Source organism: Mercenaria mercenaria, unplaced genomic scaffold (genome assembly GCF_021730395.1).
Source record: "Mercenaria mercenaria strain notata unplaced genomic scaffold, MADL_Memer_1 contig_2731, whole genome shotgun sequence".
NCBI classification, from domain to species: domain Eukaryota; kingdom Metazoa; phylum Mollusca; class Bivalvia; order Venerida; family Veneridae; genus Mercenaria; species Mercenaria mercenaria.
Genome location: NW_026460806.1, coordinates 1 through 11,348, shown reverse-complemented (window position 1 = coordinate 11,348; position 11,348 = coordinate 1). Strand labels below are relative to the sequence as shown.

The window sequence follows — 11,348 nt, the reverse complement described above, 5'->3', positions numbered from 1 at the left end:
GTTAAATATGAGCACATTTGACATTTTCGTCGGCACTGGCGGTATTTTTGCAACTTTTGAAATTGTGATTGTGTCAGTTGATCGACTGTATCTTAAAAACCTGTTCTTTGATTTTATTAAAACTTAGTTAGGAACTGTCTAATATTTTAGAGTTGAATTATGCAAAATTTCATGAATATTAAAAAACAACAACATTTTTTAAGAAATATAGTTGATTTGGCCAAGTTTCTGCATCAAACACATTGTAATTTTGCAGACGAACATGTTATTGAAAATTTTGTAGACGCCTGACGCACATGCATATACTATTAAAGAGTGAAGGTTAAATATTGTAACTATAAAATCGTCAATCGTTTTTTCCTGAAATTTAATAGAATTATATCGCGGGATTTAGGTGGCATGTAGGCCTACACAGGAAACGCGTGTAGAGCTTCTATTATGTAATAGATTTGCTTCAAACTTTCAGTATCAATAAAGAATAGATACAGCTAGAATATCAGGGCATTTTCATTGAGATATTAACATTATTTTAAACAAAATTACATAAAAACGGCCGATTTCCAGTAAAATTACCGGTTAAATTTCATACAGCGCGATTGTAAATTGCTAGTATACTTTAAAAGTAAATAAATTGAAATTAACGCGAACAATAAATTTTGACTTTTAGCTAGAAAAGGAAACAAACAGAATAGAAAAATCTTTAATAATAAAAAAATGCCATCAATTTAAAAGCATACACTTAATCAGAATGGTTAACCATAAACTTACGAAAGCTTTTCGAAGCCGAGAGACGCGAACGAAGGGAGATGGAGGGGGAAGTAAAAGTAATGAGGGCTCTGCTAGAGAGCATCGCGTGTAAGCTGGAAGATATGAATATCAACAACAACACCGTTAGGCCTACAAGCACCGACGATCAGGAAGTGCCAGCTCAACACCATATTCCAATTGAGGACCTTCGAGACCTTCACAAGGCGTCATCTGGACCTGGGAACATGGCGGCACATCTAGTGCAGCGTCTCTATCCAGAACTTTTTGGAGTGACCAACTTACGATATATGTACAGTTGGAATGGCGGGGGAAATCTAAATAAGAAAGAGCTGTGCGAGGAAAGGAAGGTTGTTGTGCAGCAGTATGTGTGTACGTTCTATCCGGAGGTGAAAGACCAAAGACTGTGGAAGGATGTTGTAGTTCCTAAGGTTAACGAACTTTTACGCCGTGTGAGCAGACAAGAACGTAAACAGAAAAAGCAGTCAACGACGTGCAATCAAGAACAAAGTCCAGCACTCAGCATGCCAGATATAAACTTTTCGTACGTGTCCGACGACTTTGTGTCATATATGAACCTGTGAGAAATATGAGACTTTCGAAAGAAACAGCATTGTACAAAGTTGCGTTTAAATGAATCTGTGTTCTTCTTAATGTATATACATGTCGTTTTTTATCCAAAAAAATAACTAAAATAGAGTACTCCGATTTTTGCTTTACTTACAAAGACCCACTAGCTCCATGTTTTGTATATATGTTTTGCTACTGTGGTTTTAGTTTGGTTTTTGTTGTATTAAAACCGCCAAACACAGTTGTTAGGTATTGAATAAATTCTGTAGTTTTCATGTATACATTACATATGTCTGTCTATAAATACAATAAAGCATTTCTACTTCTTTTTTTGTGTGTTTAATATAATTATGCTTACTACTGTTATCATTCTCCAAAACCCCAATACTGCATTCTCTCCCTATCTCAAGACGTAATTCTCAGTGGACTGCTTTCGCCGATACCATGGACTTCTATACCTTTACATTTGTATATCAGGTATGCATTGAAATATCCTTCCAAGGGGATTATAGAATTGTGTGAAAATGTTGAAGCTCCATGTATAATATAAATGTTCGGCAAAATGCCTTCTTTTGAGTAATTTAAGGCAACATTTTTTCCGTTCAATGGGCGTGGCTTAAATAAATTTCTTGCTTGAAATTCCTCTAAAGAATACATCTTGCCGAAATTTTAGAACTAGTGGTGGAGGGGGGTCATGCCTGGACCCCTGGATTACCGAACATGAATCAGTAAAAAAGCAATTAGTCTAAAACAGGTGTAAATGAACAGAACACTACAGTTTTCAAGACAACAGATGCACTGTAAATATTGTTTGATCAAAAAGCATATAATTATAATACGCAGGTATTTACGTGTTGCATTATCAAAAGCAATAATTAAATTTAATATAGTTCGATTAAATCAAATTCGTAAATATTTACAGCTGTTAATTTAGGGAATAAATTGTGTATATTATATTTTCCGGTTAAGAACGACAAACTTTTAATGCATTTAAGTAGGATTTAAATTGAGGTCAAATTTTATGTAATTAACCTGAGTTTTAGTATCATAACGAAGCACTGGATTTGAGTATCATGATGAAACAACCTTTAAATAATTAACGTGCGTAAACTCAGACATGCAAACAATGATAAAGGAATTATAAATTCAAACATGCGAAAACAGTTGAATGAAACAAACTTAAAAATATATGAAAACTCAAACATGATAACGAAACTGTCAAATAGCAGCAGCCGTGAAAGAGTTTACAATTAGAACGAAATTGTACTAAATGTACATAATTCAAATATATATAGATCTATTAAAAAGTATGCAAATGAAGACACATTAATTGAATGCACGTTAAACTGTGAATGTTTACATTTCACGGCGGCTGCTTAACTCCAATACGCACGCTTGTAATATACCGTACCTGAATAAAAAAGAAATTATTAATATTTTTTTAAAGGCAATTAAATACATTTGTAGAATGCACTTAATTTATCTTGAACTATTCTTTTTTTTTATTTTATAACATATTCATTTCCTATAAATTTTAACCCCGTGACCACCGCAATTCCACCGCAACGGACACCGGAAAACCACCGCGATCACTTATTCGACGGTACTGTAACGATCGTGTTTAATTGACCGTGGTGGTCAAACGGGTGTCCGACCACCGCAATTTGACACCCAAATTAAACAAGAGCACCGCCTTGCGGGTGCTGACGCTCATCTGATTTTTTTTGTGTAATAGAAATATTGTCCTACCCATGATTTTCTAAGTCTAAAAAGGGCCATCATTCTCGCAAAAAGCAGGATAGAGTTATGTTTCTTGATGTACAGTGTCCACTTATGATGGTGAGAAACTGTTGCAAGTTTTAAAGCAATAGCTTTGATAGTTTATGAGAAAAGTTGACTTAAACATAATACTCAACCAAGAAAATGATTTTCTAAGTCCAAAAGGGGCAATAATTATTGCAAAAAGCAGGATGGAGTTATGTTGCTTGCTGTACAGGGTCAGCTTATGATGGTGAACAAGTGTTGCAAGTTTCAAAGCAATAGCTTTGATAGTTTAAGAGAAAAAGTTGACCTAAACATAAAACTTAACCAAGAAATCTGATTTTTTCTAAGTCCAAAAGGGGCCATAAATCTTGCAAAAAGCAGGACGGAGTTATGTTTCTTGCTATACAGGGTCAACTTATGATGGTGAACAAGTGTTGAAAGTTTTAAAGCAATAGCTTTGATAGTAGCAACCACAGCTAAATTTTCAAAATTACTTTTTTACCTTTATTTTAAACTTATTTGAAAGAGCCTTTTAAAAGAAACACAGAACAGTTTAAATTTTGAAGATATCTCAACTGAAACAAAAGTTATGCCAAATTTAAGTTTTGATTTTTCGACAGAATTTGGTCATCTTTTTCAAAGACTTTCTGCATTTTCGCGGTCAATCGACGGAACCGAAAATTCAAGATTTTTCAGTTAAATTAACATAACTTTTTTATTCATAGAGATATCTTTATAAAAATTTGCACTGTAATGTAAAATTTCATGCTGAATTCAGTTCTGCTGTTATTTTATATCTCTGACTCATGCCTAAGGGGTAAATCTGACATTTTCACATCAAAATGACGGGTGTTTATTTTAAATTTTATTTGTACATTTACAACATACATAAAATCAATGAGAAATCAACATTTTTACATGAAATGAATGATAACATAAAACAAATTCAATAAGTTAGATATATCACAGTGACAGTGCAATAAGTTAACAAATGTTGCTGAAATGTTTTCATTAACACATTTTGGATTTGTTAAATGCATTTTGCGTTTAAAAATTTGTTGCGTCATTATATGACTATCTCCTAACATAATTTGTCTTGATGAAATTAAGATATAAATCACAACATATTTTATATAAACACACATTATTAAATAAATATATCACAGTGACATGTTACAATCATTTGTTTCATTGCTGATACTTGGCTTGACATTAAAAATACACCTTACAATATTTTTTGTATAAATCCTCTACTTCCTCGAAGTCAACAATTTTCCACAGGCGCCCAGAGTTCAGACATTCCGGACAAAATTTCTTTTAATGACAAACTCATTACATACTGTCTGTACATCTTTTCTCGCGGGCCAAATAAAATGCCCTGCCTTCCGTGTTGGACACATAAAATTTACTACAATTTGCTGTTCTGCCAATTTTTGAACACACCCAGGATACCACTGGTCTTGGTATGCTACGATTACGTATTCATTTTCATTGTATGGTTCATGGATTGGAAGTAAGTCTTTGGTTATCTCATCCGCATCATCAACAAAATTTTGTTCACATTCAGTTTCTACATTTCGCTTCCTTTTTTTGCTTGTTATTTTGTTTTTTTCATTGATCATGTCGTTACTTATTTCATCTATCACTTCTTTTTCTGCTTGCATGTGAATTTTTCTCAGATTTCGTCCGCCTTGCCGTGCTTTTTTTAAAACAACCTGCCTTTCAGACTCGGACATTTCTGCAAGCCATCCGATCATGGGTTTTCTGTTTCTTTTCAAGAGCTGTACAGTCGAATGGTGATGCATGGATGCATTAGGACGTCGCTTCTGACTGCTGTCAAGGTCACCGAAATGGTGTTCACATCCAAGGTTTGTCGAGTGGGCATAACTGGTTCTTCTGAGTTCCTCCTGACAGGGTTTTTCACTGAACTGCCCTCCTGGTAGAAAGTCAATTAACTGCTTCTCTATACACTTCAGCATTGCTGTACTTACAGTTTTAATCATTTGATAAAGCAGTTCTTTGGTCTGGTCATTTACTTCAAAAACAGTTTCTATGAAACGCTGCTTGTAGGGAATGTCTGCTATACCATGAGCATCATTTGCTTCCCAGTGTCCTTCTGGGTTGAGGAGTGTGGCTGGATCTTCAGAACAGGATTTCAAGTATGCGGCGATAGCTTGGATATGACTGTACAAGAGAAGGTAAGGCACTGCACCAGAAGTAACAAGGTTCCAGTATGGTCCTGTCAGCTTAACATAAAACAGACCAAAACATTGAAGGAGAGTTCTTACTTTTTCACACTGAAGGTCTGCTTTAACCGCTTGAAGCTTCCGGTTTGGATTTTTCACTGTGCTAAGCACATCAAGCATTTGATCTGCATGGACTAGCACCTCAGCCGAAGTTTGAAATATGCCGTTGAAACGGTTGTCACGATAATTACCCAGGACAGACTTGACACCCTTTTGACTGCAATCCGCATCCCATCTGTCTTTTAATCCCAGATGGTCACCAGCAGGACCAAATGTTTCTGCAGTTGTGCGTACCACACGTTCAACAACTGTGCCCGACGAACGCCAATATTTAAACGCAGGAAGGCTGTCACGTCCAAGTGGACCACTTTCTTTAGCTAAACTTGTTTCAACTGATTTAACGTCGGTGCATGCATACTTGTGGAATCCCAACAATACATGTGCCATGCAGTGGAAGTGTTTGACAGTTGTTTTGTCTTTATTTTCACAAGTTTCCAGAACTTCATCTCTCCACTCATCGAGAAGTTTATCCGCTAGTTTTTCATTGCTTGCTCTGTCGGACATGCTGAAGGCGAGTTTATGCAGGATGTTTCTAATGTACTCTTCGTTAGTATTTGCTGTATCATTTTTGTCTGAACAAAATGTACTATTCAACTTGGCAAGTTCATCTATGCTGTTCTTAGTTACACTGTTTATTGTTTTAGCACTTTCATGTGCAACACGAGTGAAGCCCAAACTCATCACATCACCTGTGTCTAAGGTTACCGACGTGTCAACTATCTTCTGCTTTTTGCGCGAAGTTCCATCTCTGTTTAAACCGAAACTTTCAGCAGCATCAATAACTGTTGAAATATAAGTCTTTGCTAAAAAGTGACCTTCATCAACAATTGTTTGGACAGTTGAGCTAGTTGGGAGGTCTGCTTTACTTATTTCACGAGAAAACATGTGCCTGGAAATAACTTGAATTACTTGGGAGACTTTCTCAACTGCTACTTCAAGTCCAGCTAATTCAATTACACACAGTCTTATACTATCATTGAAAGACCCATCAGAGTTCTTTGTTTCATACTTTTGTTTTTATCATCTTTTAAAAACTCATTTTCAATCTGCAGCTGATCAATTTCTTTCTGTTTCTCTGCGACAGTCTGTGTCAGGGTTTTAATTTGATTTCTTGTTTTTATTTCACTGCGAAGTGTATTGACATTTTTTTTAAAATACCTTACAGACCTTTTGGCATTATTTTTATCGGACAACTGCCGACTGACCTTTTTTCTCAAGCTTTCATTTTCAGTCAACAAATTTTCCACATACATTTCATTCTCAAGCATTTTCTTTTTCATCTGGTGTTCAAGGAGTGAGTGTCTGATTGTTCATAACTGTTACTTTCATTACAACAACTGTTCAATAACTCATGTTTCAGTCTTTCATCCTCTTGAGAAAGTTTTAAGTTTCGTGCTTCAATGTCTTCTATCAGTTTCTTCTGTTTTGCAATAGTAGCCTGTGCTTCTCGGAGTAGTTTTCTATTCTTAGCAGCAAGGGCATCTCGTTTTGTTACGTTTCGGACAGAAAAATGTCCTTTTGTCGACTTCAACTGCCCAAGCTGTTCGCGTTCAGAACTTACAAGTGATTTCATTTTACTAAGCATTTTTTGCTGTTTACTGATTTGGTACTGTAACATGTTCTTTGTTTTTAATTCCTCAACTAAGGGTTCTTTGCTTACACATTTCTCTAATTCTGAATAATCATCTTGTTTTGAAGTAACTTTCTTTGGATCAGACATTTCACTTTCTGTTTTACTTTTTTCAACACAAGTCTCATTATTGTTAACTTTGGTTGTCGTGTTTCCTGACAGCCAGACAGTCAAAGGAATGAACGGAGAATTCTGGTACTCGTTCGAAGTCTTGAATCCAGCTACTTTCTTTTTGTGTAGCAACTTTTTGTTTGTTTCAATAACACGTTTGATGCGGACAGACAGCGTGGCTTGTTTAATTTCACATGTCTTTTTGTCAATTTGATTTAGCCAGGTAATGAGATTGGTTAGAGGGAGTTTTGATGCATCAGCAAATTTCTTCAGCTCAATAATATGGCCATGTTTGAGGGTTCCTTCAGGTTTTGGTTCTATCACATTGTGGATAAGATTTGCTGACAGAAGTCCAGCTTCCTCACAAAATGGGCCAGGGTACTGTCCTGCCATTTCAAGTTGATGTTTAAGTCATCATTAGGATGTCAATATATATATTGCACAACCTGAAAATGTATAAAAAAAGAATTATAAAGCTTGCATACAATTAATTTCATCACTATCAAGGTACAATTAACCGTGTATTATTTAACAAATGTAAAATAAAACAAGTTCTTTAGTCAGTATCCGAAAAGCGGACACGAAATTTCATTGAATAATTAGACGGGTTCGTTTTCGGACACCTTCAAATTTCATTAAATTCGGCGAGATTTATTGCTTTTTCAACATATTTTTTTCGATAATCAGATTCTTTAATATCAAATTTATGTCTTCTTTAATATTTTGACGAGAAATTAAAAGTGATGTTAGCAGAAAGAAGTATAACTTCAAGACGTTCGTGAAAAATTTAATGTCGGGAATTCTTCGAAAAAAAAGTCGTGCATTCTCAGCTTTTTTCCGATCAAATTGTTTGTTATAACGGCATAATTTTTTAGTTTATTTGATTATTTATCTGTTTTTCATTCAATTTTTATTATTTCATTACGTTCATGCTAATATTTAACTATATATCGGCGATTTAATTCAGGTAGTTCCGCCGATTGCGATTTCAAGATGGCGGCGCGTTGTTTACCGCGCCCGCCATTTTTGGAACAGACTACTACTGAACTTCTAACGTAATTGCGACGGGTCAAATCTAAACTGATTTCAATAAATTTAGCATCATTTTAAAGCTGAGAAAATGCACTTTATTTTGATATTCGTTATGATAATACAAACCTTGTAGTTTTTCTGTAAGAATAGGTGAACTTTGACGATTTTTTGAACAAATAGCTTCCGGCCGATTTTTCTCAAACAAACGCCATTACGTAGCCCTTTCTTTTCTGTGATTGGATAATATCACTTCATGAATATTCATGAATTATTAGCCTGTCGCAATTGGATGTGAAAACACACACTGTCATAAACCATTGTCCTTGTCTATTGACCCGCGCCGAGGTGTGAAGATTGATCGATAATTACCAATAATTGATTTTTAACTAATTATCGATCATCTTTATTTTTTTCAGATTTTATTAAGAATTATACCATTTGAAAGATAATTCATTTCTGAATAATTATATGTAAGTTTTATTATGGTATTTTGGGAAATAATAAGAAATATAATATGTTAAATCTAATGACCCTATCGATTTTACCTGGTTTTACTTGATTGACTACAAGATTATTGGATTATCTGGGGTTGCTATTGATAGTTTAGGATAAAAGCTGACCTAAACATAAAACTTAACCAAGAAAACTGATTTTCTAAGTCCAAAAGGGGCAATAAATCTTGCAAAAAGCAAGATGGAGTTATGTTTCTTGATGTACAGGGTCTGCTTATGATGGTGAACAAGTATTCCAAGTTTCAAAGCAATAGCTTTGATAGTTTAGGAGAAAAGTTGACCTAAACATAAAACTTAACCAAGAAATCTGATATTTTCTAAGTACAAAAGGGGCCATAAATCTTGCAAAAAGCAAGATGGAGTTATGTTTCTTGCTATACAGGGTCAGCTTATGATGGTGAACAAGTATTCCAAGTTTCAAAGCAATAGCTTTGATAGTTTAGGAGAAAAGCTGACCTAAACATAAAACTTAACCTGGCAACGCCGACGCAGACGCCGACGCCGACAACCGCTCAAGTGATGACAATAACTCATCATTTTTTTTCAAAAAATCAGATGAGCTAAAAACGAACACCGAGGTCGGGTGATTTATGTAGACTACGCGCTGCCTGTAGTGTATATCGCGAAAATTGATGACATAAATCAAGCTGCAATTCTACACCAAACGAAGAGCCAAGAATAAAATCTAACTTGACACTTTTTTCATATATCAATAATACTTAAACTGACCCCGTTTTCGCTCATTTTGGTGCTTGTAATGAATAGTTATTTGTTAAAAAGTCTTTCTTCTTTCTTTTTGTTTCGTTTGCCGCATGGAATGCCGGTATCGCGTTCAGGATAAACGCCGTCTGGTTTCGGTATAAATGTCTACGGTTAACAGCAGTTTATAAATCACACATAGCCGGACTATTTTAAATTATTCGTCTTTATCTAAGTATTTTTTTTTAAAAATTGAACTAATTTTCAACTTTTTAAAACAAGTTGTCGGTAATACAATATATTCTTGACAGCAGTAACAACTTTTTAGAATTACACAGTGCTTTCCGATTCCAATTAAAGAGTTTTAGTTCATTGTGCAAAAATACGCTAAATATGAGGAGTTCTAGCTAGCGGTAGCGCTGTACGATATTTAAAGACCCACCGTAACCTAGTGACCTACTGTTTCCTCCCACATGAAGTTCGTGAAAATCATTCTTATATTACTAGTTTGGTACACACTGTGGGGAACCAACGTGACCAGAAGGTAAGGTACGGGGCCCGATTTGTAAACAAATTGGCTCGCTTCATGTATTATTTTTGGTCATAACTTTGTTAATACTCAATGGATTTTCATGAAATAAAGACGAACGCCTTCCGCCTTAAAAGACAAACTCCCGATGCTGGTAAGAAGCCAGATTAATTTGATACTTTTTGCAAAAAGTGGAACGGCATATTTCGCTGGTCACAAAATGTTGTGCCATGGCACGGAGCATTTTACTTAAAAGTGGTCTAAATGATTTGCAAATCAAGCACCTTCAGGCTACAATACCTTAGTCTCTAAGTAGCGTTCCAGATTATAAGCTGACAACAGAATTTTTTCAGAGTAATATCGGTGATTTTCGCCGTGACTTGCTAAAAACAAAAGCGCTATGGTCCAGATTACTTCTTGAAAATGCTCTGGTGCGGAGCAGTATTTCAACACTTCACCTTTTTAGAAGAAATTCTGCTTTCCTGAAAATTTAAACACGCCAAGTGATTTAGCACAACATTTTTAACCAAGCAAATACGCCTTTGCACTTCTTGCAAAAAGTACCAAATTAATCTGGCTTCTTACAGCAAGAAATTAGCCGGGAGTTTGAACACATCCATACTTGCCTTTTTCCACCAACAAGAGAAAAACATTACAGGTTGGCAAATTTATATTTTGTTTAGAGTTGTATTTATACATGTATTAAAAAGAACCTATATACATATCTCAGAAATGGTGAATATACTCTAAATCTAGCTGGAAATATAACCTTCCAATACATCTAATGAAGCATTGAGACCAGGAAAGATACTAACTCGAGTTGTAGTCACAAGTGATAAAAGAACAGTTAGATCTACCTCAATTAATAGTACCATTTATCTTTTATATAATAAAAATTCCCCTCTAATAGTGCAGGTCATATACCGTTTGTCTGTAAATGCTTGGTGGCAAATAAATAGTCTTAAAATCGAGTATTTTCTATTCTAGAAATGGACTTAGGTCCGTCTGAAGCATTTAAGTTGACTTTTTCTCCGTTCGTTAGATAAACTGAACGCAGAATGCTGTGGAAATCGGTCGAAAGAGTGTTAATTGTCGGTTTGGATATGGCTTTGACTGGACTACAATTATGTTTCAAAATCAAAAATACTCGATTTTAAGAAAATCCATATGACATGAGCATTCATGTAGGTTTTAAGGACATTTCCTAGATTTTTCCCCTGACAGATTTTTAATAAGTAACACATGTCTACTTCAATATATACACTGTCAATTTCAGTAGGTTATGTCAACATGTTCGTGTTTAAGGTAAAGACAAGATGAATGAATTGACCTTTTAAAAATTGATATTCAGATATCAAAGTCAAGAACATAAGCTTAATATGAATTAAATTTCATGACAATTTATTTATAAATTTTCTTAATTTTTTACT

General features: G+C 34.9%; 3 protein-coding genes across 3 annotated transcripts; 1 reads left to right on the top strand and 2 right to left on the bottom strand.

Moving 5' to 3' along the window:
• The first annotated feature begins 806 nt into the window (after positions 1-806).
• Positions 807-1,349, top strand: LOC128552388 (BEN domain-containing protein 3-like). Its single transcript, XM_053533406.1, has one exon. It carries the CDS (start codon positions 807-809, stop codon positions 1,347-1,349), a length of 543 nt encoding a protein of 180 aa, XP_053389381.1.
• A 2,602-nt stretch (positions 1,350-3,951) lies between these two features.
• Positions 3,952-6,422, bottom strand: LOC128552387 (uncharacterized; the record flags this gene model as incomplete). The annotated part of the gene is made up of 1 exon (XM_053533405.1): positions 3,952-6,422. A coding segment is annotated over one exon (2,031 nt), but the record flags the coding sequence as incomplete, so codon positions are not given.
• A 16-nt stretch (positions 6,423-6,438) lies between these two features.
• Positions 6,439-8,753, bottom strand: LOC128552386 (uncharacterized). The gene is made up of 2 exons (XM_053533404.1): positions 8,305-8,753; positions 6,439-7,592 (listed from the first exon to the last, which is right to left on the bottom strand). The coding sequence occupies exon 2, from the start codon at positions 7,537-7,539 to the stop codon at positions 6,682-6,684; it is 858 nt and encodes a 285-aa protein (XP_053389379.1). The 5' UTR covers positions 7,540-7,592; positions 8,305-8,753; the 3' UTR covers positions 6,439-6,681.
• Positions 8,754-11,348: the final 2,595 nt, after the last annotated feature.

What these genes read in the sequence shown, in the direction of transcription:
- LOC128552388 (XM_053533406.1), top strand. Translation starts at nt 807, where the DNA reads ATGGAGGGGGAAGTAAAAGTAATGAGGGCTCTGCTAGAGAGCATCGCG.
- LOC128552386 (XM_053533404.1), bottom strand. Translation starts at nt 7,539, where the DNA reads ATGGCAGGACAGTACCCTGGCCCATTTTGTGAGGAAGCTGGACTTCTG.